This window comes from Mus pahari, chromosome 2 (assembly GCF_900095145.1).
Source record: "Mus pahari chromosome 2, PAHARI_EIJ_v1.1, whole genome shotgun sequence".
In the NCBI taxonomy this organism is placed as follows: domain Eukaryota; kingdom Metazoa; phylum Chordata; class Mammalia; order Rodentia; family Muridae; genus Mus; species Mus pahari.
In genome coordinates, this window is record NC_034591.1 from 129,136,194 (window position 1) to 129,163,827 (window position 27,634).

The 27,634-nt window shown below is 50.7% G+C and overlaps 2 protein-coding genes across 3 annotated transcripts in view; one reads left to right on the forward strand and one right to left on the reverse strand.

Moving 5' to 3' along the window:
- Ttll3 (tubulin tyrosine ligase like 3) overlaps positions 1 to 17,193 on the forward strand; it is a 24,682-nt gene extending 7,489 nt beyond the window's left edge. Inside the window, exons 6-13 of the mRNA XM_021190537.2 lie at positions 636 to 750; positions 1,513 to 1,617; positions 3,089 to 3,284; positions 7,887 to 8,035; positions 9,774 to 10,017; positions 11,559 to 11,994; positions 15,564 to 15,834; positions 16,577 to 17,193. Coding sequence (XP_021046196.1) covers positions 636 to 750; positions 1,513 to 1,617; positions 3,089 to 3,284; positions 7,887 to 8,035; positions 9,774 to 10,017; positions 11,559 to 11,994; positions 15,564 to 15,834; positions 16,577 to 16,956 — 1,896 coding nt within the window. The 3' untranslated portion in view covers positions 16,957 to 17,193. The remainder of the gene's footprint in view (positions 1 to 635; positions 751 to 1,512; positions 1,618 to 3,088; positions 3,285 to 7,886; positions 8,036 to 9,773; positions 10,018 to 11,558; positions 11,995 to 15,563; positions 15,835 to 16,576) is intronic.
- Rpusd3 (RNA pseudouridine synthase D3) lies at positions 13,380 to 22,055 on the reverse strand. 2 transcript variants are annotated; one of them, XM_029534427.1, is made up of 9 exons: positions 21,933 to 22,055; positions 21,533 to 21,672; positions 20,738 to 20,782; positions 20,560 to 20,659; positions 20,010 to 20,117; positions 19,847 to 19,931; positions 19,539 to 19,662; positions 19,042 to 19,181; positions 13,380 to 14,193 (listed from the first exon to the last, which is right to left on the reverse strand). In XM_029534427.1, the coding sequence occupies exons 1-9, from the start codon at positions 22,031 to 22,033 to the stop codon at positions 14,173 to 14,175; spliced, it is 864 nt and encodes a 287-aa protein (XP_029390287.1). In that variant the 5' UTR covers positions 22,034 to 22,055; the 3' UTR covers positions 13,380 to 14,172. The 2 variants fall into 2 exon arrangements, with proteins under 2 accessions (XP_029390287.1, XP_021046663.1); XM_021191004.1 differs by lacking the exon at positions 13,380 to 14,193 and adding an exon at positions 18,052 to 18,455.
- Positions 22,056 to 27,634: the final 5,579 nt, after the last annotated feature.

Here is a 27,634-nt window from a genome sequence, read left to right on the forward strand (position 1 = left end):
TCCCCTGGCTTGCTCAGTCCACTCTCTTATAGAACCCAAGACTACCAGCCAAGAGATGGCACCACCCACAAGAGGCTCTCCCCCCTTGATCACTAATTGAGAAAATGCCTTACAGCTGTATCTCATGGAGGCATTTCCCCAACTAAAGCTCCTTTCTCTGTGATAACTCCAGCTGTGTCAAGTTGACACAAACCTAGCCAGTACACCTGAGTGTGCCAGCACAGCCTGATGTCTAAGGTTGTGCTAAGGAGGAAGGCTTTAGTCAGCATCTTCTGTGTCAGCAGTTCTCAACCTTGGAGTAGCATCCTGTGCATTAGGTCTTCACATTCCGATTCATAGCAGTAGCAAGATTACAGTTATGAAGTGGCAATGAAAATAATTTTATGTTCGGGGTTCGCCACGACATCAACTATATATAAAAGGTTGACACGTTAGGAAGGTTGAGAGCCACTGAACTATAAAGGCTTCCTGGGTAGCCTGGATGGGAAAGGGTGGGTGGAGGGACCAGGGCCCATCCCAGCTGGGCAAACCTGGTGATGGAAATCAAGTCAGGCCTAGCCAGTGGGTTCTTCTATTTCCCTGAGTGTCTGGACACTCTTTGGGTCTCCCTGGTGCTTCATCAGCTGTCTCCATAGGTGGGCCTTTGTCTCAACCTCCGGAATCTGCCATGGTTTGACGAGGCCGATGCTGACTCCTTCTTCCCACGCTGTTACCGATTGGGGGCAGAGGATGACAAGAAAGCCTTCATAGGTAAGGGGACTCCAATCCCAGGCCTGGCTCCCTCATGCTGTCTGTCCCACAGGGGAAAAGAGCAAGCCTCCCCTTGTGCCCTCTGTAACCCCGGCCCTTTCCTCCTACTAATGGGTCTTCCATTCATAAGCCAACCTTGGCATTCAGAGAAGCCTAGGGAGCCGGACTTGTACCCTGTAGCAGGATCTAGAGGTGGGTGGGTTGGTTCTGTCTGGAGTCTAGATAAGGCAAAGTAGGTTCCTGCTTCAACGTGGGTTCTGAGTTCAGAATTTGGATCCAGATGAGATGACAGCTTTTAAATTATGTCCCAAACCTGAGATGGAATTTAGGCCATGGTCTGATCCTCAGGTTAGAATAAGTATCAGAAATGGACAAAGAGGGCCATGTGTGGTAGTGACACCTGTAATCCCCACAGCGGGGAGAAGCAGAGGTGGAATGGCCACAAATCAGCTTTGAGATCAGCTTGTCTTCATAGTGAGTTCCAAGGCAACTTGAAACTGCAAGACCCTGTCAAATTAAGTCAAATTTAAAAAGAAAAGAAAAAGAAAGAAAAAAAAGAAGGAAACCGGTCCAGGCCAGTGCTAAAGACAGTCTGGTCACGTTGTGGGACTGATGTTTAATAGACAGGACAGGAGTCAGGTGCTAGAGTGAGACAGGTAGATGAGGTTCTGGATCCGAATGGGGGCAGGCCGTGGTAAGGTTCCAGAACCAGGAGAGGCCTGGAGCCCGGGGGCTGAGCAGGGTATCCCCGCCTGGGAGCAGAGGACTTCTGGCTGACAGCTGCCCGCAACGTCCTCAAGCTGGTGGTGAAGATGGAAGGGAAGTCACAGTCCATCTGCATCCAGGCAAGAGAGGAAGAGGGTCTAGGTGAGTGCTGTGGTCCCCCCAGTCCCACAGGTATGTGCCCAGCCGCCCCCTCATTCCCTCACCTGCATGCTCAGGACTCATGGCCAGACTGCAGCCTTTGCCTCCAGCCCTTCTGCCCATCTGTGAACATCTGTGAACATCCTTCACCCTGTTCACCCAGCCAGCCCCTCTGTGTACCCAGCCACCATCAGTTCATTCTCTTAGCCATCTTCCCCAGGCTACCCCTGCCTGTCCCTTCTGTTACCTACCGTGTTACATCCGTCTGCCCACTCCCACCTTCTTCCTGCCCTCGCTCAGGTCCATCTAACCCGTCTTCCTGTTTGCTTGTCCATTCTCTGTCTACCACCTATCATCCTGAATTCTACCCTTGAACTTACCCCACACCTGTCATTTGTTAATTGCTCAGCCCTTTAATAGGTCTGAGCACGTTAGAGAGGCAGGCTGAGACCTCTGGGCCCCATCCCTGCCTGTGGGAACCATTTCATGGTCTCGGGGGGAGGACGCACAGGAACACAGCAATGTACAGATGTGTCCCCAAGAACCCCTGTGCCTGCACAGAGGGAACATTTGGGAGGGGAGGGGGGCATAGGAACCCTCTACATGCTGTTCCAACCTGTATGTTTCCCCTCCCCCTCTGCAGTAATGGGGCTCCATGGCCAAGGGACTCTGGGAAGGAATGGGCAGTTTTACTGGAAGGAAAAAAAAGTCCTTGACCCTTCTAGAGGAACTCCCACATGCACTTGATTGCTGTCATTTGACCTAGGTAGATTAGGTACCACAGGGGACCCTCTGGGGCCAGACACCCTGCACTTGAACTTCTGTGTGCTGAGCCCAAGTATGGGTCATGTTGTAGGTGGGCAGTTGAGGGCTTGGCCACATGGCAGTTTTTAACTAGGCAAAACAGCTGAGCCAAGGTCATGAGCTGGCACCGGGTCCCCTGAGCTAGGGCTGGTGCATCCACTCCAGCTGCGTGATCCATTTGCACAGGTACATGAGCACTCTAGGGCTTGTGGGCTGTAGATATCTGCTAGGATTCTGAGAGAGGGGATGGATTTCAGGTATCCAGTGGGGTGAGGTCGCTATGTCAGATCTGGCTTCACTTGTACTTGGATTCACCTAGACCAAGGCCTCTAGGCACACTGTAGGACCAGGATGTGTCAGGGAGCCCCAGGGATATAGAGCCACAGTGGGTGCCAGGGTAGGTGACTCTCGAACCCTTGGCGCCGTTTCGCAGCGAAGCCTCAGCGGTGTGCGAGGTACAGGCACAGTGGAGGGTGAGGATGAAATGCTAGGGTTGCAGGGGAATTTAGGGCAGGTTCAGGTGACTGAGGGGCATGTCCCAGGGTGGCTGGGGATCGAGTTCTCTCTGAGCCTCAGGTAAGTGATAGGCTTCAGGTCAGCAAAGGGCAATGGCGTGTGTCACGTTTCCTGCTTTGAAATGGGTTGTTTACTGGTCCTTCTATTCCTACAGAAGATACACAGCCCAAGAAACAGGAAAAGAAGCCAGTGATGGTGTCCTCAGACTTTGTGGATGAGGCTCTGAGTGCATGCCAGGAGCACCTCAGCAGCATAGCCCACAAAGACATTGACAAGGACCCCAACGCCCCGCTCTACCTCAGCCCCGATGATTGGTCCCTGTTCCTTCAGCGCTACTACCAAATAGTTCAGTAAGTTTCCTCCAGGGCAGGGCTCTGCAGCATGGGCCGGGGTTACAGTCAGACCTTCGGAGGAAGATCTAGTGTAGCCCAAGCCCTCCCACCCTGCCCCCTTTCTATCCTGGACGATTCTACTCAGGAACCCTCAGAGGCTCTCACTGGCTCCATCAGAATAGTCCACTTCTTTCAGCTCAAGCGCGGCTTGTCAGTAGACCTAAATTCCAGTTCTCTTCTTTACATCCCCCGAGCTCCATGACCCCTGAAGCATCCCTGAGCTTTCCAGACATGCTTTTCCAACAGCTTGTGTTGTGAGGTCAGCAGAGGCTTGTGCTGCGCACTCAAAATAGGACTCATAAAGCTGGGCGTGGTGGCGCACGCCTTTAATCCCAGCACTTGGAAGGCAGAGGCAGGCGGATTTCTGAGTTTGAGGCCAGCCTGGTCTACAGAGTGAGTTCCAGGACAGCCACGGCTATACAGAGAAACCCTGTCTCAAAATATCAAAAACAAACAAACAAACAAAAAAAAAACCCAAACAAACCAAAAAATAGGACTTGTAGACATTGAGATTTGATCTTAAGACCATTTACCACTGCCTGACACAGGATGTTGATTCCCTTAGGAAGGAAGTAGACATCACGAGACGGGGTTTATGCTCAGTCACATTTGGAAGACATTGGATTAAACAATGAATTTAACAAATTTCCTTGATGCAGAATTCAGAATCTTTCAGTGTGAACAAGAGGGCTGGGAAGAACAAGAGTGATGTTTTGGCGCTCGCTTTGGGCCAAGGCGCTTGAAGTAGCAGAAGGCAGGAGGAGGCGGGTGCAGGATCTGGCAGCCAGAGAAAGTGGCAAGCACTCGGTGTGCCTATCAGTGTGCCAGGTTCCGAAGCCGATGCTTTATAAGGGTCACAGCCCTCGGGTGGGAGGCCTGCAGCCAGCAGGTGGGAGCACTAAGGGTCTCAAGCGGGGCGGGGTTAACAGAATGAAACACACTGAAGGATCTTTGGATAAGTGATGGACTCAGGAGACCCACAGCTGCAGCAAACAACAGGATCCTTTTAAACAGCAGCAGATGACAGGGTTGCCTAGGTTACCTTAGGTTACCTAGGTAACCTTAACCGGTTCCCTTAGTGCCAGGAAGCATAAAGCCACTTATCATTTTCACAGTGATGGGGTAGAACTCAGGACTCCGGGTTTAGGCAAGTGCTTTACTAAGTGAGCTACACCGTAGTCCCAAGATAAGCTTTCTTTTCATTTAAATTGGTGTGCATGAGAGCAAAGGTGTGCAATGGGGATCAGAGGACAACCTCTTGAGGTTGATTCTCTCCTATGTTAACATGCGTGAACTCAGGTTGTCGGGCCTCTCTCTCTCTCTCTCTCTCTCTCTCTCTCTCTCTCTCTCTCTCTCTCTCTCAGAATAGAGTTCACCAGGGTATGGGGAGGGGAGTTAAGAGGGTAGTAGAACAGAGAAAGGCAGAGAGAGGAAGAGAGTAGAGAAGTAGAGGCCAGCCATGAACACGAGGAGAGAGGGGGAAGGGAAGAGCCCAGGAGGGAAGCAAGAGGGAAGCAAGAGCTGTTTTTATGAGAACAGGTCTCACCATGTAGCTCTGCCTGTCCTGGAACTCGCTCTGTAGACCATGCTGGCTATGAACTCTGCCTCCCAAGTGCTGGGATTAAAGGCATGTGCCACCACTGCCACCACTGCCTGGCCGGGCTCAGCTTTCTTAAACTAAGAATTATCAAAGATCTTTTTTTCCTTTTTAGATTTATTTATTTATTATATGTAAGTACACTGTAGCTGTCTTCAGACATCCCAGAAGAGGGCATCAGATCTCATTACAGATGGTTGTGAGCCACCATGTGGTTGCTGGGATTTGAACTCACGACCTNCAGAAGAGCAGTTGGTGCTCTTAACCACTGAGCCATCTCTCCAGCCCTCAAAGATCCTTTTTATTTCCAGTGTAGGGGCTGTTGAAAATCTCCCAAAAGTCAGAGGCACAGAAAACCCTCGGAAAGCAAACAAGAGCAGACAGGGTGGCTGGTATTCAGGCGACTGAGGCAGGGGGAATCACTGCAAGTTCAAGACCAGCTTGGGCTAATCGCAAGCCCTTATCTCACACAAACCCTTCCCCCAAAAGTTCCCACAGGTGTACTCAGGCAAGTGTACTTCAGCACCACATTAGGACTTTCTCCTCCATTTTAAAAAAAAAATTATTTTATGTATATGAGTGCACCATTGCTCTCTTCAGAGACACCAGCGAAGAGGGCATCAGATCCCATTGGTTGTGAGCCACCGTGTGGTTGCTGGGATTTGAACTCAGGACCTCTGGAAGAGCAATCAGTGCTCTTAACCACTGAGCCATCTCTCCAGCTTTCTCTGCCGTTTTTTAAACAAGCCCATGTGAAGCTAGGCAGTTTAGTCCCAGCACTCAGCAGGCAGAGGCAGTCGGATCTCTGAGTTCAAGGCCAGCCTGGTCTACAGAGGGCATTTGGGGACAGCCAGGGCTACACAGAGAAACCCTGTCTGGAAAAACTAAAACCAACCGAAAGTACAATCCGCAGTGAACTGGGGGATCCCTGACACTCGGGAGCACGGACAGTTCTTTCAGAGGCCTGCATTTGTTTCCCAGCCCCCACGCAGGCAGCTCACAGTCATGTGTAACTCCAGTTCCAAGAGGCCTACTGCCTCTGGTGTCTGCAGGCACGCAGACACACACACACACACACACACACACACACACACACACACACACACTTTAAAGTAATAAAAACGAAAAACAAGACCATTCCTTACAACCTAACTTTTATGAAGGCTAACTTTAATCAAAAATGGTTTTGTGTGCCTGGCGTGGTGGCGCATGCCTTTAATCCCAGCACTTGGAAGGCAGAGGTGGGCGGATTTCTGAGTTCAAGGCCAGCCTGGTCTACAAAGTGAGTTCCAGGACAGCCAGGGCTATACAGAGAAACCCTGTCTCAAACAAGTAAACAAACAAACAAACAAAAATTAAATTAAATTAAAAAACTGGTTTTGTTTCCCCCCTAAATATAAAATCACACTGAATGGAGATTTTCAAATTCCCTGGACCCTTGTCACTCCTAAGTGACACTTTCCTAGAGCCTCTGTTCAGGTTTACTGTAGGAAGGCTCATCAGGAGCTAGGGAGTGTCCCCCAGGGCCCTCTGAGCCCTTTTGTCTGTAGGGAGTGTCCCCCAGGGCCCTCTGAGCCCCTTTGTCTGTAGGGAGTGTCCCCCAGAGCCCTCTGAGCCCCTTTGTCTATAGGAAGTGTCCCCCAGGGCCCTCTGAGCCCCTTTGTCTGTAGGGAGTGTCCCCCAGAACCCTCTGCATCCCTTTGTCTGTAGGGAGTGTCCCCCAGAGCCCTCTGAGCCCCTTTATCTGTAGGGAGTGTCCCCCAGAGCCCTCTGAGCCCCTTTGTCTGGCCACTTTTTTTTTTTTTAAATCTTTTTTTCTTTTTTTCCTGATTTTTTTTTATTATTTATTTATTATTATATGTAAGTACACTGTAGCTGTCTTCAGACACTCCAGAAGAGGGCGCCAGATCTCATTACGGATGGTTGTGAGCCACCATGTGGTTGCTGGGATTTGAACTCAGGACCTTCGGAAGAGCAGTCGGGTGCTCTTACATGCTGAGCCATCTCACCAGCCCCTGTCTGGTCACTTTTGTTCTTGATGTTTCTTATGAACAGAAAGCTAAGGTGTTAAAGTGAGGTTAGCACCCACGGGAGGCAGCCATCTGGGACAATGTATGAATTATAGCTGAGGACACTCTCCATCCTGTAAGGAACAGGGTCCCCCTTTTCCTGTGAACCCCTGTATGCCAAATTCTTCCCAGCTTACACAGCCAAACCATTCAGTGGACAGACTTGGCGAGCCCCTGCTGAGTGGCGGGGTGGTGTGGGAGAGGGAGATGCAGCAGAGCACAAACCCCACAGAAGCTGGCCCTGCAGCTCAGCTTGTAGCCCGGAGGACATGCATGCTCAGCCTAGCTGGCCTTGCTTTCAAGCCCTGGCTCCACACAGTAGAAAGGCCAGTAGGCAAGGGCAGGCAGTAACTGGACAGATGGATGTGTGGTGTGGGAGGGTGTGTGGTGGGAGAGAAATCCTGGTGAGGCCTGAGCAGACTTAGACTAAGAAGGCACTGACCATCCGTCAGCCAGCCTTAAGTCCAGATTAGGAGGGCTGGCCTCTGAAAGCACCTTAGGGTGAAGCAGTTGAGCATTTGCACCCTGGCTCAGTCATTCCACCTGGTGTGTAGCCTTGGGAAGGTCCCTTACCGTCCCCAGTTTCGGTTGGCATTTCCCCAAGAAAGGCTAGTTAATACTTCCCTAGAAATCTACTGAGAGGGTGAATCAGAGTGATGGGAAGTCCTCACCAGGACACTGGCTCAGTCAGTGCTGCCTGTCCTCATCAGGAATGAAGGAGGCATGGAGAATTGGGGCGGGGTGTGGTCTGGGTATGTTAGGTGTCTCAGGGGCAGGCCTGAGCAAGGCAGGTTGGAGCGCAGCTGGGGTCAGGTGGGACTGTGTCTCCTAGTTTCCTATCCTCTCATCTGGCCCCAGGCCCCAACCTCCCCAAGTCCCACTGTCTCCACACAGTGAAGGGGCAGAGCTCAGATACATGGAGGTCCAAGTCCAGCGCTGTGAAGACATTCTACAGCAGCTTCAGAACGTGGTACCCCAGATAGACATGGAGGGGGATCAGAACATCTGGATCGTGAAGCCCGGAGCCAAGTCCCGAGGCCGAGGTGGGGGATCAACCTATTCTTCCAGTCTCAGTACCTTTATCTACTATTAGAAGCCAAGGAGGCTAATCTGTCACACTGGGGGTTTGAATCTCAGCTCTATTAATAGTATGCTGTGTGACCTTGAACAAGTCAGTTTGCCTCTCTGAATCTGTTTTCTTAGTTGTGAAATGGGGATGGCACCAGGGCTTCTTGTCAGGTAAAGTCTAAATGCGGCTCATACCTACTGTCCAGCATGGTGCTGGATCAGGTGGCCACCCCACCAACATGGCTGCTCTGCCTCTTACTTCCGGTAAGATGTTTTCTGGTCCTCGCCTTTATTCAATCACATCAGAGCATCCACTGCGTGCACAGGGGAGTCTAGCATCATCCCCACCTTTTTAAAGGCTGCAGAGGGCCTCCCAAGAAATAGACAGGAAACTTGTAATGATATTCTTTATTGAAAAGTCTGCATGTGAGTAAAGTGTCATAAAGCAAGCGAACACGGTGTAGCTCCACTTCCAGGAAATCCACAAAACAGACACATGGAAAACACTCATACACATAAGATAGAAACCTAAGTAAAAGGAAACATGGATCTGTGCCCCAGCACTTGATTATAATCCCAAGAGGAAGCAAAGGCATCATTCAAGGCTAGCCTTGGCTATACAATAAGCATAAGGCCAGCCTGGAGTACATAAGACCCTGCCACAAAATAAGTAAAAGGAGTGGGAAAGCCAGCTGGGTGTGGTGGCACAAGCCTTTCATCCCAGCACTGGGGAGGCAGAGGCAGAGAGGCCAGGAGGGAGAGGGAGGGAGACAGGGAGGCAGAGGCATCTCTGTAAGTTTGAGGCCAGCCTGGTTTATATACTGAGTTCAAAGGTAGCCAGAGCTACATAGTGAGACCTTGTCTCAGAAAGAAGTAGAGAGAGGGGACATGAGGAAAACATAAAGAAGACACATGCGCCCTTGGCTGTGTGAAAGCTGTAGCCAGAGTTGGTTGCATAGGTAACTAGTGACAGGTGAGGTGACACCTGCTGAGCTTCACCCCACAGCTTCGCCAAGCTCCGTAGGAGCCCACGAGAGCAAACACAGACAGGTGTGGAACCCAGAAAGCTCCAGAGGATCTGGCACTTCAGCCAGCTCCACCCTGGGTAGTGAGAGGAAGGCTTCAGCATGCCTTCCTGTTCCCTGGTCTCCTAATTATCACAGGAAAGTAATGTACGACCGGGTCGGCACTATCTAAATGTTTCTACCTTGTGTGTGCACAAGAATGTCAGAGGACAACTTACACTGTGCAGGTTCTAGTAACTGAAGTCAGGTGATCAGCCTTGGTGACAAATGCCTTCACCTACTGAGCCATCTTACCCTTCTCTATTTTTTAATTTTCTGTGTCCAGGCTTTGCCTGCTTGTATTTATGTGCACGGTGTGTGTGCTCGCTGCCTGTGGAGACCAGGAGAGGGTACCAGAGCCCCCGGAACTGGAGTTCTGCCACAAGAGTGCTGGGTTCCTCTGCAAGAACAGCAAGAGCTTTTAATGCCCAGCCATCTCTCCAGCCCCCGACCCCCAGTTACATTTTTACCTGTAGATAGCAAAACAGAGTTTATTAAATGATTAATTAGAAAATTATTTAAATTCTTTGCTTTGCTAGAGGGAAGATGGTTCAGCTGGATTCTGTGGGGATGAGGGACACCGGTGGTCCTTTGGCACTTCTGACCACAGCCTGGGCTCTTGGTCCCTGACTGCCTGGTTCCCCCACAGGGATTATGTGCATGAACCGCCTGGATGAGATGCTGAAGCTGGTGGACTGCAATTCCATGCTCATGAAGGATGGCAAGTGGATCGTGCAGAAGTACATAGAGCGGCCCCTGCTTATCTTCGGCACCAAGTTTGACCTGCGACAGTGGTTCCTGGTAACTGACTGGAACCCACTCACTGTGTGGTTCTACCGAGACAGCTACATCCGCTTCTCTACACAGCCCTTCTCCCTGAAGAACCTGGACAAGTGAGCCCACCCTCCACCTCCCCTGACTATCCGGTCTGGTGTGGAGGTCAGCAGACGAACAGAACAGTGAACTCTTAGATCCAGGCTAGATTTCAGACCACAGACTCTGCAGGCAAGGAGGCAGGCTTTACACACACACACACACCATCACACCATCACACCATCCTTCCACCCGTGGGATACAGGAATGAACAAAACAAGATCCCAGATCTCAAGGGCCAGATCTCAAGGGCCAGATCTCAAGGGCTTATATCTTAGCAATGCACCTGAGTAACTATGGCTAACAGGCTAGAAGGGTTGTTCCCAACCTTCCTCATGCTTCCACTGTTTAATACAGTTCCTCATGTTGTGGTGACCCCTGACTATAATTTTTTTTGTTGCTACTAATTTTGCTACTAAATTTATAACTAATTTTGCTACTGTTATAAATTGTATATAAATATCTGTGTTTTCTGATGGTCTTGGGTGACCCCCATGAAAAGGTGTCACAACCCATAGGTTGAGAACCACTGGGGTAGAAGGTGATCTGTGTTACCAAGAAAATAGAGCTCTAGGTTACAGGCAGACTAAGACGAACTTGAGAGAGAAAAGGCAGCTTGTGGTTTGTTTGTGGGATGAGAAGAAACCTTGAAGAGGCCTGGGTTCAAATTTCATCCCTGCAACATCAAGTTGTGTGCCTCTGGAGAAGTGAAAAACTACTTAAGCCTCTGTTTCTAGCAGGGCACAGTAGTCCACGTCTGTGATCCCAGCACTTGGGAAGCTGAGTCAGGAGGATTTTGAGTTTAAGGACAGTCTGGGCTATATAGTGAGAACCCACTCTCAAAATGAAGCAAGCCAGGTACATGAACTATAATCCCAGAACTTGGGAGACCAAAACAGCCGAAATCAAGCCATGCATTAGTGGCTACCTGTGATGCCAGCACTTGGAAGGTGAAGGCAGGGTACATTGTCATCCTCAGCTACCCGGTGAGTTCAAATCTGGCCTGGGCTATGTGAGACCATCTCAAAGAAGAAGGCTGTCCTGTTTCCACATCTGGAGACCAGAACAGCAGTACAGCGTAGCTGTTTATCATTAAGCATTTCACATGCCATTAGTGTTTTTGCTTGGTTGTATCACAGTCATCTTTAAAACACAATGAAGTGGTGGATTATTGTCATTTTAGAGATGTGAGGTGGAACAGGTTAAATGGTTTGCCTGGGATCTCCCAGCTAGTCACGGGCAAAGCTGGGGTTTGACCACCCTTTCATGACTCAGGGTCATTCTCTCCCGATCTTATTCCTTGCCACACACAGAGAGTGAACTGGGAGCAGGCACAACAAAGCACGAGGCCCATCTGCAACACCTGAGTGTTCTGAGATGACTAACCCTGGTCTTAGGCAAATGGGGTGGGAGTTGGGCAGGACACACTCTGTCCTATTGATCTTTCAGCAGAGGCCCGGCTCAGTTAAGCTCACTAAAATGGCTGTCCCAGGACTTTGTCTGAAGCCCTGAAGTTGGTGCAGGGCTCCAGGGCTGAGTCTGACTCTCTGTCCCGTTCTAGCTCTGTGCACCTGTGTAACAACTCCATCCAGAGACACTTGGAGGCTTCCTGTCACCGGCACCCGATGCTGCCCCCAGATAACATGTGGTCCAGCCAGAGGTTTCAGGCCCACTTGCAGGAGGTAGATGCCCCAAAGGCCTGGTCCAGTGTCATCGTGCCTGGCATGAAGGCTGCTGTGATCCATGCCCTGCAGACCTCCCAAGACAACGTGCAGTGCCGGAAGGCCAGCTTTGAGCTCTATGGGGCTGACTTTGTGTTTGGGGAAGACTTCCAGCCCTGGCTGATTGAAATCAATGCCAGCCCCACCATGGCACCTTCCACAGCTGTCACTGCCCGCCTCTGTGCCGGTGTGCAAGCAGATACCCTGCGTGTGGTCATCGACCGGCGCCTAGACCGCAGCTGTGATACGGGAGCCTTTGAGCTCATCTATAAACAGGTAAGATGCTCCAGTGTTCTCCACAGGCAACCTCCCGGTCCTGGGATCTGGTGTGAAACATAGTTCAAGACCTGGGTTCCTGGCCTGACCCCCACTGGTGTCTTAAAACAGACACTTCCCTCTGGTCTGACTCATCTGTGAACTGGAGGTTACAGGCGTCTGAGGCTCATTAATGCTGAGCCCATATTCGTAGATATTTTCAGAGGCTCTGGGACCTCCTCAGCCTCCAATTGCAATTGCCTCTAGGTAGCCTCATTTCCTGTATAATAAGACGGCAACTGGCTCCTCCTTAGTGTGCTGTGACAACAGAGTGGTTTGATCTGCCTCAGGGCTTTGCTAGGGAACCTAGACAGAAGACACGAAGGACAGCTTTAACTCCTACCGTACTTGCCCAGTAAGGCTGAAGGGAGCCCCATCAACTGCAAGGCCTATCAAGAGTCCGTTACTCGTGTCTGTTGTTATTATTAGAATAGTTATTATAGAATTATTATAGTAGTCACCTTTTTCCAAAAACAGATTTGATTTTGCTTATTTATAATAAGTATAGGATTTTTTTAATCAGCCAAAACCATTGTTTTATAGTTTTTTTTTGTTTTGGTTTGGTTTTTTTTTTTTTTAGTTTTTTGAGACAGAGACTTACTCTGAATATCCTAGACTGGCCAGGAACTTACACAGTTGCCCAGGCTAGCCTATCACTCATGCATTTCTCCCGCTTCAAGCTCCCCAAGTACTAAGATTATAGGTAAGGGTCATGACACCCAGCTGGGAAACAACTATCTAACCAAGCCCCGTTCTCCCCAGCGCTGCAGTCTCCCAGCAGTATATCAGAGTTCTGAATCCACCAATGAGGAGTCAGTCAATAGGCCAAAGCCCTCTGGGGGGCTCTAGAGACACCTCAGGGGCATGCTTTGCAAATACCCTCGGCTTTCCCGTCCTAGATGATGATGTAGATTAGCCATCGTGGCTAGACTTGTGGGACTCAGCCTTCTCCTTCCTAGTGTTCAGGAGGCAGCAAAAGGGGTCACTTTGAGTTCAAGGGAAGTTTGCGTTACGCAGTGAGTTCCAGGCTAGCCTGGACTTTGGAGTGAGACCCTATTTCAAAACAACAGTCATACAAAAGCAAATGTTTTTAAGAGTTTATGAACTCTGAGAGCAATTTTTAAGTAGGAGTCTTCCAGCTAGGATGCATGAAGGCCTAGGTTTGCTACAAGAAAGCAAAATACTGACCACATGACCTGAGTCCAAATCCGTGGACTGCTGCTACCCCTTGGAGAGTCAAATGACCTTTTTACAAGTGCCACCCACCTAAGACCATCCCGTATATCAGATATTTACATTACAATTCAAACTGGAGAAAAATTACAATTATGGAGTAGCAATGAAAATAATTTTGTGGTTGGGGGGAGTCACCACAATATGAGGAACTGTATTCAAGCATTAGAAAGGTTGAGAGCCACAGTCTTAGAATAACGTGTTGACAATAGGGTGTAGTTTTTGTTAAGGACATTATCCTAGGTGTTAGGGATGGAATTCAGGGCCCTGCACGCTAGGCATGTGTAGTACTATTGGGTAATAGCTTCAGTTTTAAAAACCATAAAGGAGGAAATATAAGCAGGTGTACATATACATCTCTAATACATAAGTTCACAGTCAGGCTGGCTTACATAGCCAATGTCAGTTCAGCTGGGACTTTACAGTGAGACCCTGTAACAAACAGACAGCGAAACCATGGAAGAGGGCAGAGGAAAGGGGAGATGGAGTCCTTGCCATTCAAAATCGATCAGAATTTTCACAAGGCATCAAACACATACCTGAAACCCCAGCACTTAGGAGTCTGCGGCAGGAGGATCAGGAGTTTAAGGTCATCCTTGGCTATATAGTGCGCTTGAGGCTACATAAAGCCTTGCTTCAGAATAAACAAAACACCGAATGGCTGGATGCCGGGGAAGATTCAGCCCGGCCTTTTTCCGATGTCCTTTGTCCGAGGCCATCTTTTCTTACTGATCTGCCTCTGAGGCTGGTGTGTGCCAGGTGGGCACACTGGTAGCTTTGTCTCTCTGATCTCTTTTGATCCAGAACGGTTTCCTCCTTGGCTCCTACCTTTGGAGGCCAGGCTGGCCAGCCTGTAGCTCTGTCCCACATTGTGTCTTATCTGATAGTCTCCCTGTGCTGTTCAGCTCAGCCTGTCTTCTTACTCCCCTGTAAACAGGAAACAGGTTAACAGCTTGAGGAGGCTCAGGGTAGAGATTTTAGGCAAAACAAACAAAACCCTTCACCCCCCCCCAAAAAAACCCACTTAAGTGATGCTGGGCACCTCATCAGACTGTCACAAGGCACAACTAGCAGACTCTCTCCTAATTCCTGATGCCAAATTTGACCTTGGTCTAAGGTGGCTGTCATCCTTTATTATTATTATTATTATTGTATTACTTACTGTGTTTGAATTTCTGTATGTGTGTGTTTGCACATGCCACAACACACATGTGGAGGTCAGAGGACAGCCTCTGAGAGTCAGTTCTTTCCTTCTACCCCATGGGTCTTGGGGACTGAACTCAGCAAGTACCTTTATCTACCTCAACACTGTCCCCTGTCAATTTTCTGTTGCTAACAACATATGCCATGGACCAGTGGTTCTCAGCCTTTGGGTTGCAACCCCTTTGGGAGTCAAATGATCCTTTTACAGGGGACTCCTAAGACCAATTTGAATATCAGAAAGTTATGTTATGGTTCATAACTAGCCAAATTACCATTATGAAATAGCAATGACATAAATTGATGGTTGGGTGTCACCATGCCATCAGGAACTGTGTTAAAGGGTCACAGTATTAGGAAGGTTGGGAACCACTGCCATAGACAGGATAAGCTATAAAAAAAGTAAGTTGGGTTAGAGAGATGGCTCAGCAGGTTTTGTTTGTTTGTTTGGGTTTTTTTGTTTTTTGTTTGGTTTTTTTTTTTTGTTTTTCTGAGACAGGGTTTCTCTGTGCAGTCCTGGCTGTCCTGGAACTCACTCTGTAGACCAGGCTGGCCTTGAACTCAGAAATCCACCTGCCTTTGCCTCCCAAGTGCTGGGATTAAAGGCGTGCACCACCACCGCCCGGCAGCTCAGCAGTTTTAAACTACTCTTAAAGAGGACCCAAGTTCAGGTCTCAGCACCCACTTCTGGCGGCCCTATCCTTAGAAAGCTCCTCTGACCTTAGAGGCCTCACTGAGGACAGCAAGGTTCCATGCCTCCCTCTTCTTGGTATTCACAATGGGAATTTCATCTCCACATAGGAAGCCATGGCTCAGCTCTGGCCATCTCTGGCTGCCCACGGCATGAAACCACTCACAGTCTAACACCGGGCAGAGGTTGCCTTGCTTGTCTGCATGGCTGTGGTTCTCTGCTTTGCTGGCTCCCCAGGGCTCTGTGACTGTAGGTCCTCTAAATCCCTGTAAGATAGGAGGAGCTTCCTGCTTCTCAGATGTGCCCCTTAACCAGACACCCCAGAAATCGGTTCTATCTATCTGTGCCTTGGTCCCTGATTTCCAGCACTAGTGTCTGAGACGGCCTTGTTCTCTCTTGTCCACAGCCTGCTGTGGAGGTGCCCCAGTACGTGGGTATCCGGCTCCTAGTGGAGGGCTCTACCATCAAGAAGCCCGTGCCCGTGGGTCATCGGCGGACAGGGGTCCGCTCATCACTCCCTCATCTGCTGACCCAGCAAGGCTCTGGGGAAAGCAAGGACTCGGGCTCCCCCACCCACAGGTCAGCTTCTAGGAAAAATGCTAGGGCCGAGAGTCTGGAGCAGACTGAGAAGCCGGAACCTGCGGCTGTCGCCTCCGTCTCCGGAAAGGGGAAGAAAGGCAAGGCAAAAAGTGCCACAGCCCCTGTCTGCCTCACCCAGAAGTGGGAGCCCCCAAACATCAGGGTGGGCTACATTTTCAACAGGTCACAGGGTGTGAAAAAGCCTGAGGCCTGACCTAATACCACATCCCCCCAATACCCTGTCCTCCCAAGGCCATTGCTACCTGCTGTCCAAGCCCTTCCCAAGTGTCTGGGCTTACCCTCCTGCCAGAAGACCGTGAGTGATAGCAAGCATCAGACTGCTCACCAAGTGTTTTTAAATATACAACCGAATGAGTATTTCAAAGTAGTCACCCTGCCAGGCAGTTAGACCACAAGATGCCAGGGCTTGGTCCTGGAGTGCGCGTCCCGGGAGTCCAGACCTCTGCTGCTGCCTTAGCCAGCTTTGCCCTCACTCTTCTCTGGAGAAAGGCACTGCCACCATGCCCTTCCTGAGCCCCCTTAGCCCTCACAACACCCTAGTGAGGTAGGTGCTATTGTCCCCATTTTCCAGCCGAGGTAGCAGGAAGTTTAAGGACGTTGCCCGAGGTTGCACAGCTCAGAAGGGGCAGAGCTGGGATGCAGACCCAGGTCTGTTGGACCCCCAACCCTGTGTTCTTCCCACTGCCTCTGGAGGAGGAGCCGGGAGGGGCTCTGTCCACCCACACCTCCCACCCCCCACCTCTGCACATACCCCGTGGGACAGCTGGTCAGGCTGGGGCCCGGCCCGGCCCTCACCTCACGGCTTCTCTTCTCCCACAGCCCCTTTCCACTTCCCTAGCCTCCATGCCAAGGCCTGGCTGCCTTCTCCCCGTGTGCACCAACCCCAGGGCCGGGTCCTCAGACTCCAACATGACCAGCTGGTGGGCTCTAAGGCTCTGTCAACCACAGGCAAGGCCTTGATGACTCTTCCTACTGCCAAGGTTCTGATGTCCTTCCCACCTCACCCTGACCTCAAGCTGGCACCTAGCATGCTGAAGCCAGGAAAGGTGGGCTTCGAGCTGTGCTGCACATCCTGGCGGGTAGTGCTGAGTGGTGGGATCGGGGAAGAAGGGCACAGGCAGAGGGCAGCACCCAGACCAAGCAGCGCACCAGGGAAGGGCTTATCTTCCACAGAGCCCTGTTCCAGGACAGAGACCTGATCATCCCTCTCTCCCTCCCCTCCTCTACGCCGAGGCTGCTACTCCCCAGCGCCTTCGAGGCCCCCACTTTGGATGTGCCTCGTGGCCTCTGCCCTTTGAAGCCGGACTTCTTCCTAGCACCCACAGGAAAGTCAAGGGCAAAGGCAAGTTCAAAGCCAGCCTCGGCAGCACACCCAGGGCTGAGGCATACCCCAAGAAGAGGCTGAGTCTCCCCAATCCCTTCACTCTTACTTTGGCGTCCCAAAACCTGAGGCTCATAGGGGCTGCGAGGCTAGAGAAACCGCTGCTCTGATCTTCACCGCCCTATTCTGGATCCAGCGTCAAATTAAAAAAAAAAAAAAAGCAAGTTCTCTGGGCTTGGCTTGGCTAACTGAGGCAAGCAAGGCTCAAACAAGAGCTGATCGGCAGAGCCTCTATCAAAGGCCCACAATCCCCTAGTGATGGCTATTAGCCTTCTCTGCAGGAAGTCTTGGGGGGGGTTGAAGGGAGAAAGCCTGCGCTATACAGATGAGGAGACTGAGTCTGAGTAAGGAGACATGGTTTGCAAATGGTAGTGTGGGGAAGGCCAGTCATCAAGGATGCCTTCCTCCCAAGGACAAGTTGGGCTGGTAGAATGGCTTAAACCATTAGGACAAGAGATGGGCTTTCCCTAAACCTCAGCCCTTCTCTAGAGGGTATAGGTCTGTTTCTCCCCTCCATGAGGGGGTAGTCAAGCCACCTAAAACTGGAAGACCAAGAAACACACCCAAGTGAACCATGGCATTTCCTACCTGTGGAGGGTTGGCTGGCCCTCCACAGCAGTTGTCTACCTGTAGCCTGTGAACGTGTTGTGAGTGGAGTGGGGTGTTGAAGTTCAGTGAGCTATGTCCTTCAAAGTAAGAAGAGTTCATGCCTGTACAGTGGTGCGCGTCTGTCATCCCAGCACTCGGGAGGCAGAGACAGGCAAATCTCTGAGCTCCACACCAGCCAGGGATACCTGGTCAGACCCGGTCTCAAAACCAAGCAAACCTCCTCCTGGCCAGGAGAAGAGCAGGTGCCCCCTCCTGACCTGGCCACCGTTTGCTCGAGCAGAGAGCACAGTCCTTGGTAAACATCTGCTTTCTCATTTCTGGTAAACCAGACCAGGAGGTAGAACTTTTATTGAGTCCAGAGAGAAGTCACCTGCCCAGTGCCACACAGCAATCACGTGGCCTCTCTGGGATTTGATCTCAGTGTGTCAGATAAAGGAGCCCAGGGGCCTTGGCTGTGCTCGGCACCAACTCCACTCTCCTTATTCTTCCTATTTTCCATCTGGGGTCAGGCACAGTCTACTGTTGAGAGAGCCGAAGGCACTGCAGGGTCCGAGAGAAGTAACAGGGCAGGGGTGCCAGAAGTTCACTAGGGGGGTCCCTGGATCCGGTGCCTGGGAGGAGGAGGCGGTGCAGGTGCAGGTGCAAAGGCATCTGGGCCACTTGGGAAGGACTCAGGTGGAGGTGTCTGAGCAGGGCTTCATCCAGGATCTGGGATGGGAAAGACAGCGGCCATCTAAGTTCTAGCCAGAGGGAGCACTCCGTTCTCATGGACACGGAGGGGGACCGGACCGGGAGACCAGCAGGACCTCCCTGGTCAGTGACTGCAGTAACGTTTTCTACAGACGGAGTTTTCTTCATCTTCTTTTGTATTTAGTGAAGCCATGTGATTAAGCCTCTGGCCAATGGGACATGAGAAGTGGTGCACAGGCCTGGTCCTCAAAGCCCCAACATATAAACCTCTGGTCTCCCCTTCTGGCCAGAAAGCCATAGCCTTAGTCCCAAGAGGCTGCCTAGCGCCAGGCCCACTCCTGCTGCACTCCATTCACTGGACTCAACATGAAGACATGATGCACAAACACTCCAAAGGATGGAGGGACGTGAGGACTTGTGATGTCAGCTTCCACCTCCTTCGGCTCATGGACAAGAGGCCTGAGCCACGCAGCAACCACAGGGACCCAGGTGGCCCCAGAGACCAAGCCAGCTGCCTTCTAATCTGAATGTGCATGATATCTGGGAGACACGGTCCCCCCCGCCCCCAAACCCACAGAGCAGGCATATGGGCCAGGGGACCTACCTGTTTCTGGGGCTTGGTGGTCTCGGCTGGCCACAGAAAGCGCTGGCCCAGGACGGTGCCCACACGAGCAGCATAGGTGTGGTCCCCAAGAATTGGGCAGAGCTGTAGAGCCATGTGTACCTGCAGCTGACTGGGGAAGACTGAAAGGGCGGGGTGAGGGTGGGGGTTGGGAGACAGTTGCTCTTCCTGGCTGTGCAATACTGCCCCCATCCCTAGATCTTAAGGATCTGTGAGATGACCTCTGCCTCCAGAGAGGATCATGAGAAGGTAAGAGCAATGGCAGCTGACAACCCACCCAGCCTGGGGGTCCAACCCTACACAACTGAAGCAATAAAGATGTGTGCCTGGTGCCAGACTGTGGGTGTGCACCTAAAGCTGCTGCCTCCTGCTGAGCCCACTCACACCCCCCTGGGGACCACCACATGCTCCCTGGCTGTTGTCAAGCACCGTCTTCCTCACAGGCCACATGCCCCCAGCAGAGTACTGTCCAGACCCACCTGTCAGTGGCTGCAGCTGGACCAGGGCACAGCCACGGCCTGAGGCCATCACATGGAAACGGCTGAGGGTCCTTTTGACACCTTCCTGAATGTCCTTTCGAGATGGGGACATCACTGGGACTGTCTAGGGTACCAGTCAAGAATGACTTAACACATACCTAGGACTCGGTTGAGCCCCTCACCCCCACCACCCCCCTGCCAGTTGACTTAGGACAGAGCCTCAGCAGCCATTTGCCTGTTAGGAGACAGTGGAACTAGCCACTCCAGAAACTCAAGGGACACCACTTCCCTGGTGGTGTCTGACTTACAAGATCAATGCCATCCATACGTTCCAGTTTCAGAGGCATGTGGACTGTCCCCTCTGAAGGCTCAGGGATGCCATCAGTGACGGCACTAAGAAAGGGAAAGGAGGTCTCAGAGCAGCCTGGTGGGACCTCCCCTCAGCCCTGGGAGTGGCCCTGCACCTCTCACCAGTAGGTGGCTGTGGGTCTCTGGGCTCTTCTTGAGTGGGTAAAGAACTTCTGCAGACGGCTTGCTGTCTGGGGACAGCTGGAGAGGAGCACAAGCCCGGAGGCCTCCCTGGAAGAAGGGGACAAATCACATAAAGCCTCTTGGTCTAGAGCTCCTGCAGAGGACCAGCACTGAGCACCCGCATGGTGGCTCACAACTGTGCCATTCCAGTTCACGATCAGATGCCGCCTTCTGGCCTCTGAGGGCACCAGATACGCACTGTGGTGCACAGACATACATGCAGGCTAAACACTCTATACACATTAAAAACAAATCTTTTGTTTTTAAAGGAGAGGTCCCTCCCAACCCCCAACTAAAGGAACACCAGCTAAAGGCTGGACAGTAACACCAGGACTAGAGTCCAGACCCGAGAAACAAGTCATAAGGCCTTTTCTCTGGCCCTCAGAGAGACAGAGCCAAATGCCCTAAGAGTGAGAACGCCAATGTCCAGCCACTTGAATAAGACTTTTCCATACAGTGGGTGTAACATACACCCCACACTATCACTCACTTCCCAGGTGCTCGCACAACCTGGAGCTCCTGGTGATCGAGCCCCAGGGCCTGGCTCAGCTGCGGCAGCACAGATAGCAGAGTCAGCTCTCCTGGTCTCCCTGGGAGGGAAGAGGACAAGTTGCCAGCGTGCCATCCAACCATCTCTGCCCCAGCCTCTCCCTCCTCCCTGCCCATACCTGTCACAGGCAGACCCTGTGGCTTGTTCAGTGTCACCAGAGGTCCTGAAACAGTTCATAGATGTCGGCAAAAGCAGAGAAGCCTGAATGCACGCAATCTCGGGGGGTGGGGGGTGGGTTATACAATCCCAACCACACTTTAAATTGCATTTCCTAATCCCTGTACCTCAGAGCCTTCATATCCACTGTTCCAGGCTTCCATTCCCATTGGCTCCAACATGCCTCAGTATAATGTGCGCCCCTCCTACAGTCCTCAATTGTTGTGGGTGGAGGGAGGTTCAAACACCAAGCTGGCCTCAAACTCACTATAAAGCTAAGTCTGGTCCTGAACTACTGATTCTCCTTGCCTCTACCTCCCAAGTTCCGGAATTACAAGTGGGGTCGCCACGCCAGCAGTGATTGCTCAGTAATTCTCACATCAGGACACTGGATCTCGCAAGGCAGGGGCCATATTTATCCCAGTTCTGTGAAGCCCCCTCACTGCTACAAGAACATACAGTCGTGAAGCATCATGCGGGTGCTGACTGCTGGTCCTCTCTGCAAGAGCAGCCATCTCGCCCTCTTTTATGAAACCAAGAGGCATGACGCTTACAGAGCCCAGCGATAACTAACCCCAAAGCTTTCTCTGATAGTTCTAACCCCAAAGCTTTCTCTGGTACAGTTGCTCTCGGAACACAGGGAGGAGTGGAGGTATACACCTCTCTCTCCTCATGATGGTGAGGCTAGAAGGAATGTGACTGCTGGCAGGGTTCCTGCAGCTACAGGGGAGGCACAGGAGCAGCAGGCTCCCCTCACCTTTCTGATCCACCACAGCTGCCCTCAGGACGTGAGTCAGCTCCTCCAGGCCTAGGTTCTCTGTCCTCAGCAGCCCCGGGAAGGGCTGGTCCTCGACTAGGTCCTTGCGCTTGCTGGAGCGGTGAGGTTGAGGCGGACGCCTGAGAAACATGGTAGAAGCCTGTACCTCCCTCCCTTGCTCACCCTGCCTAGTCCAGCCTCTTCTTAGAACTCCCGGGCTCAGCAGACAGTTGGAGTCCACCCCCAAGACTTTACCAAACAGGCAGCAAAGAGAGCCAAGGACCTAGTGCCGTAGTCACAACGTAGTCGGGCTTAGAACCAAGTCCTGATCTGAATTTCGTGCCTGCCCTCCCCTTGATCTAGTCTCTCCCCATACACGGAAGTGGAGTGTTATAATCACCGGGCCTCGGTGCCGAAGCCGGCATGCCTCTGCCGTGCGCAAGACCCCAGCTCCGGCCGCCAGATCACAGAGACACAACGCAAAAGTCGCCTGGCTCCCATTGCCGGGGATCAAGCACAGTACGCACGCGTGTCCACGGACAGCTCAACCCCCCACCTCCCGTACATCCTCCGTGCGCAGATTGGTCAGGCAGGCTGTCAATCAAAGCAGAGGGCGCTCGGCTTTACCTCCGGGCTTTACCTCCCCTGTAGAAGAAACTGTGCCATTTAGGGTTCTGGCTTTTGGGGAAAACTGAGGCATGAGGCGGGTTATTTACTCGAAGTAGAGGACGTGTTTTAAAATAAAAGGGGGCGAGAAGATTGTCGTTTCAACTTTGGAGAACCTTAATCTGAAAACCTCCCTTGTAAAGCCGAGGGAGAAGAAAGGTGAAGGACCGCATGCAGCCTTTCGGTCAGTACACCTGCAGACTAACAGCCTGTGACATAAAAGGTCCCAAAGCTGGGGCTCAGGTGGTAGAGAGGATGCACGAGGTCCTGGGTTCAATTCCCAGCACCGCATATGTAGGTCACAAAGACCAAGATCACAGATACTGAGTTGGAGACCAGCCTGGGAGATGCACAAGGTCCCTCTGTGAAAAGAAAATCAAGGTAGGCTGGGTGTGGTGGTGCATGACTGGAACAGAGGCAAGTAGTTAGCTGAGTTCGAGACAAGCCTGGGCTACACAAAGAAAACCCAGTCTAAGAAGAAAAGAAACAGAAAAACAAGCTGTGAGTTCCACCCTGGCCAGTATGTCTCAGAAACAACATACATGGACTTAAAATAAAACAAACTGGAAACTGGTTAAGATTGCCTGCTGTTTGCCGGGCAGTGGTGGCGCATGCCTTTAATCCCAGCACTTGGGAGGCAGAGGCAGGTGGATTTCTGAGTTCAAGGCCAGACTGGTCTACAGAGTGAGTTCCACGGCTTGGCAGGGCAACACAGAGAAACCCTGTCTCGAAAACAACAACAACAACAACAACAAGATTGCCTGCTGTTTCCAGCGCCCACAGCCTTGGACTCACACCTCCTTTAACACCTGTCCAAACACAGAGACATATGTATATAATTAGCAGTAAAATACAGACTGGACCTTTAATTCCAGTATCAGTCTACATAAAGTGACCTGTCTCATAACCCTGTCTCAAACAAAAAACAACAAACAAACAAAACAAAACATAGTAACAAATTTATGCACATAATAAAAACAGTGAAATAGAAGTAACAACTGACAATAAAAAGAACGTGCCTCTTTTTAAAAAGCAGTGGGGTATAGTGGCACACACCTTTAGTCCAACCACTGAGGCAAGAGCAAGAGGATCTGTCACCAAGCTTCCAGGCCTGAAAACTTCCTGAAAGGACTTCAGCACCAGCCCATCCATTCTGGTGGGGGAGTAGGAGGGGTGCGATGCTCCCCCCCCTCCATTTAGAGGTGGAGGCTGCCTCCTGCACTGCGCTCGCCCAGGTGTGTCCTCCCAAGTTCAGCTGTGAGAAAGTTCACCTCCAAATTCTTATTAATGGTCCAACATGATTAATGTTAGACGAGAAGGTGAAGGGGGTGTTCCCCATGATGGCTTAGCTTTCAAAGGAGGAGAGGAGAGATAAGAGACCCTCTCCCCCAACGTGGGTCTGCTTCCTCCATGTTACGGTGCACTAGAAAGGCCCCTACATGTGCTAAGCCGATGCTGGCTTGGTGCTCTTGGACTCTGCAGCCTCTAGAACCATGACCCAGACAAACTGCATGTGTGTGTGTGTGTGTGTGTGTGTGTGTGTGTGTGTGTTTTATTTTTATTTACATGTAAGTGTCTGTCTGTCTGTGTAAGTGTATGCAGGTGCCCCAAAAGGCCGAAAAAGGACATCGGCTCCTCCAGAGTTGGTGCTATGGGCAGTTGTGAGCTTCCCGTGGGCGCTGAGAATGGAATTCAGCAGCAAGTGTCCTCAACAACCGAGTCACGTCTCCCACCCCACAGAGATAAGCATATTATCAACTTTCAGAGTTGTCTGTTTGCCTTTAGTGCTGCTGATGGATCTCCCCACACTTGCTAGGCAAGCACTCTATGACCGAGCTGCAGACTGGATTCAGGTGTTTTGTTATAGTAACAGAAAACAGACGTAGGTAGAAGGCGTAATGACTGTGAGGGCGTGCCAGCCAGCCCTGACCTGATGGTACTGTGGTGTTGCCTGCCCAGAAATGAGCTGAACTCACAATCCCAGCACAATCTCAGTGCTCAGACCTGAGCGACCATTCACACGCATCCCCTGTGATGACTAAAGAAACATAATATGGAGCCAGGCATCCGGTAAGGGCCTCGAACCTGTTGCTCTGGAATGCCTGGGAGATCCTGGTGGCCTGCAGGTGAGGTGCTAACATCTGCCTTTGCATCTGTAAAACCTGCAACCTGGGAAAGGTATGGCATGGTCTTTTATTACTATATAGCAGGAGAGTAAAACGATTCTCCTGCCCAGCTGTGGATTCCATGGGCAGTTGTTTTGCACACCTTTCTGATGTCTGCCTTAATACCCCACCCTAACCCCCTTCCCCTCCGCGTGCTGTTGGGCTCTAAGACTACCATCCTTCTGCTAGCTGGAAGAATAAATTCATTTCATCTAATTTTGAATTGAGTCTATGCCTCTGGCTTCTCCAGGTGGCTTCAGATGCCATACCGTGAGCATATCTTGATTGGGATAAGAATAGCTATGGTACTAGCACAGCGCATGTCTGGGTGTGTTTGAGGAGGCTTCCAGGGACAACTGAACTCTAAGAACTCTGACCTAACGAATGGGTGAGCTATTCAGAATTTGGGTGGGCTCTTGGGAGGCCATGGAATTGTGGAAGGTGAAGTAGGTAGTTTGTTGTAAGTGGTTCCGCCCGGAGAGTATGTCTTTTGATGGCTCCTTCCTGTTTTGCCTCCATCAACTTCCTGTCTGCAATCCTCTGAATTACTCTGCTACAATCTCCTCACCAAGTAGATCAAAGCCTTTATTCATTGCCACAGGATCTTACTGTGTAGCCCTGGCTGGCCTGGAACTCACAGAGAGGTGCCTGCCTCTTACCTCCTGAGAGCTGGGATTAAAGGGGTGAGCCACCACACCTAGCATCTTTTTTTTTTTTTTTCGAGACAGAGTTTCTCTGTGTAGCCCTGGCTGTCCTGGAACTCACTTTGTAGACCAGGCTGGCCTCGAACTCAGAAATNCCTGCCTCTGCCTCCCGAGTGCTGGGATTAAAGGCGTGCGCCACCACGCCCGGCTTAGCATCTTTATTTATGTAGGTCTAAGTGCGCCACGGGCATGAAGTGCATCTCCTGGGACTGGAGATACAGGAAGTTGTGAGCTTGCCATATGGTTGCTGGGAAGCTTGGTGCCCTGCAAAAGCAGCTAATGCTGTAAACCAGGGAGCCATTGCTCCGCACCTTTCTCTAGCAGATGTCTTGTTACTGCAATGGAAAAGGTAACTGACAAAGAAGAGAAGATAAGCAATTATTTTTCTTTGGAACTGTTTATTATTTTATTTATGGTGAGTGTGTGTGTGTGTGTGTGTGTGTGTGTACAATGTGTGTACAATGTGTGTACAAGCACACACATATGGCAGTCACAAGACATTTTTTTCTTGAGATAGGGTTTCTCTGTATAGCTCTGGCTGTCCTGGAACTCACTCTGTAGGCCAGGCTGGCCTCAAATTCAGAGATCTCTGCTTGCTTCTGCCTCCCAAGTGCTGGCATCAAAGGCACATACCACCACCACCACCCATGAGTTAGAGGACAACTTCCTTCCTTCCTTCCTTTTCTTTCTTTCTTTCTATTTATTTATTTATTTATTTATTTAAAGACATATATTTTATGTATGTGACTACACTGTAGCTGTCTTCAGACACACCAGAAGAGGGCATCAGATCCTATTACAGATGGTTGTGGGCCACCATGTGGTTGCTGGGAATTGAACTCAGGACCTCTGGAAGAGTAGTCAACGCTCTTAACCACTGAGCCATCTCTCCAGCCCGATTTATTTATTTTTATAAGTCCCGTTGGCCCCACTTTCTCCAGTCAACTCTACTTACTCTAGCCCAAAGATTTATTTATTATTATACATAAGTACACTGTAACTGTCTTCAGATACACCAGAAGAGGGCGTCAGATCTCATTACGGATGGTTGTGAGCCACCATGTGGTTGCTGGGATTTGAACTCAGGATCTCTAGAAGAGCAGTCAGTGCTCTTACCTGCTGAGCCATCTCTCCAGCCCAGATGGTTCTTTCAATAGTCAGTGATCTCCTTATAGCATGGTTCTGGGAACCACATCCAGGTCATGAGGCTTGGCAGCAAGCACCTTTACCTGATAAACCTCTGAAGCCAGGTCCTGTAATAGTAATCTTTTTTTTTTTTTTAATTTTAATTTTCTGTTGTTCAATGTTTTGTCTGCATGGATGCAGGCACTGCATGTGTGAGCCCGGTGAGGGTGTCCGATCCCCTGGAACTGGAGCTATAGGAAGCTGTGAGCCTTTGTGAGGGCGCTGGGAACGAAACCCAGTTCTCTGTAACATCCGGTGAGTCTAACCACTGAGCCATCTCTCCAGCCCCCTGATTGAAGGCTTAAAAGTTTTGGTTCTTTCTTTTTGTTTTTGTTTTTTGATACAGAGTCACACTACATAGCCCCCCAACTGACTTGGAACATGCTATGTAGACCAGTCCTCCTGCCTGTTTCCTGTAGGTTATATACTAGGATTACAGGTATATCTCTAAATCTTTTTTTTTTTTTTTAACATTTTTATTGGGAGGTGTTGCTTGTGCGGTTGTGCATCTATAGAAATAAATGGACAACCTATGGGAGTCCATTCCCCCCTTTTGTTGTGCGGGTTCCAGGGATGGAGCTCAGGTTGTCAGGCTTGCAGCAAGCACCTTTGTCTGCTACGCCATCTTGTCCCCAAATGCATGATCTCTGGAAGGCATTACTTATCCTTGGGCCTTGGAGTGTAGCTCAGTGGTGGGGGAGTGCTTGTCTGATATGGATGAGATTCCGCACTCAAAAGATCACAGACTAAAAAAAAAAAATTAAGAAGAAACTTTTGAAGACTATAGCTGAGCATGAGATCACATACAACATCGATCCTAGAGCTTGAGAGGAAGAGGCAGGCAGATGTCTGTGAATTTGAGGTCATCCTGGTATAGATACTGAATTCCAGGATAGCCAGGATGAGAGAGGGAGGGAGGGAGGGAGGGAAGGAGGGAGGGAGAGAGAGAGAGAGAGAGAGAGAGAGAGAGAGANACACACACACACACACACACACACACATACACATGCGCACATACACATGCGCACATACACACCACAGAAATGCAAGTGGCTCTCCTGTCTGGCGTCACATGGAGTGTGTAACTGCTCTGTCATAGACCCATTGGTGTTCCAGAGGTCTTCTGGGAGATCTCCTGTGTATCTCAGAAGTGGCCTGAGCAAGGTCAGACTAGACAAAGTGCGCAGGTATAATCCCAGCACAGGGGAGGGGGAGGTGGAGGTGGAGGATCAGGAGTTCACAGTTATCTTTAGCTACATAAAATCTGAGGCTAGCCTGGGCTATGTGATATATATATATATATATATATATATATTCATTCCAGTGAGATGGCTCAGCCAAGAAAGATGATTGCTGCTTCCAAGTCTGACGACCTGAGTTTG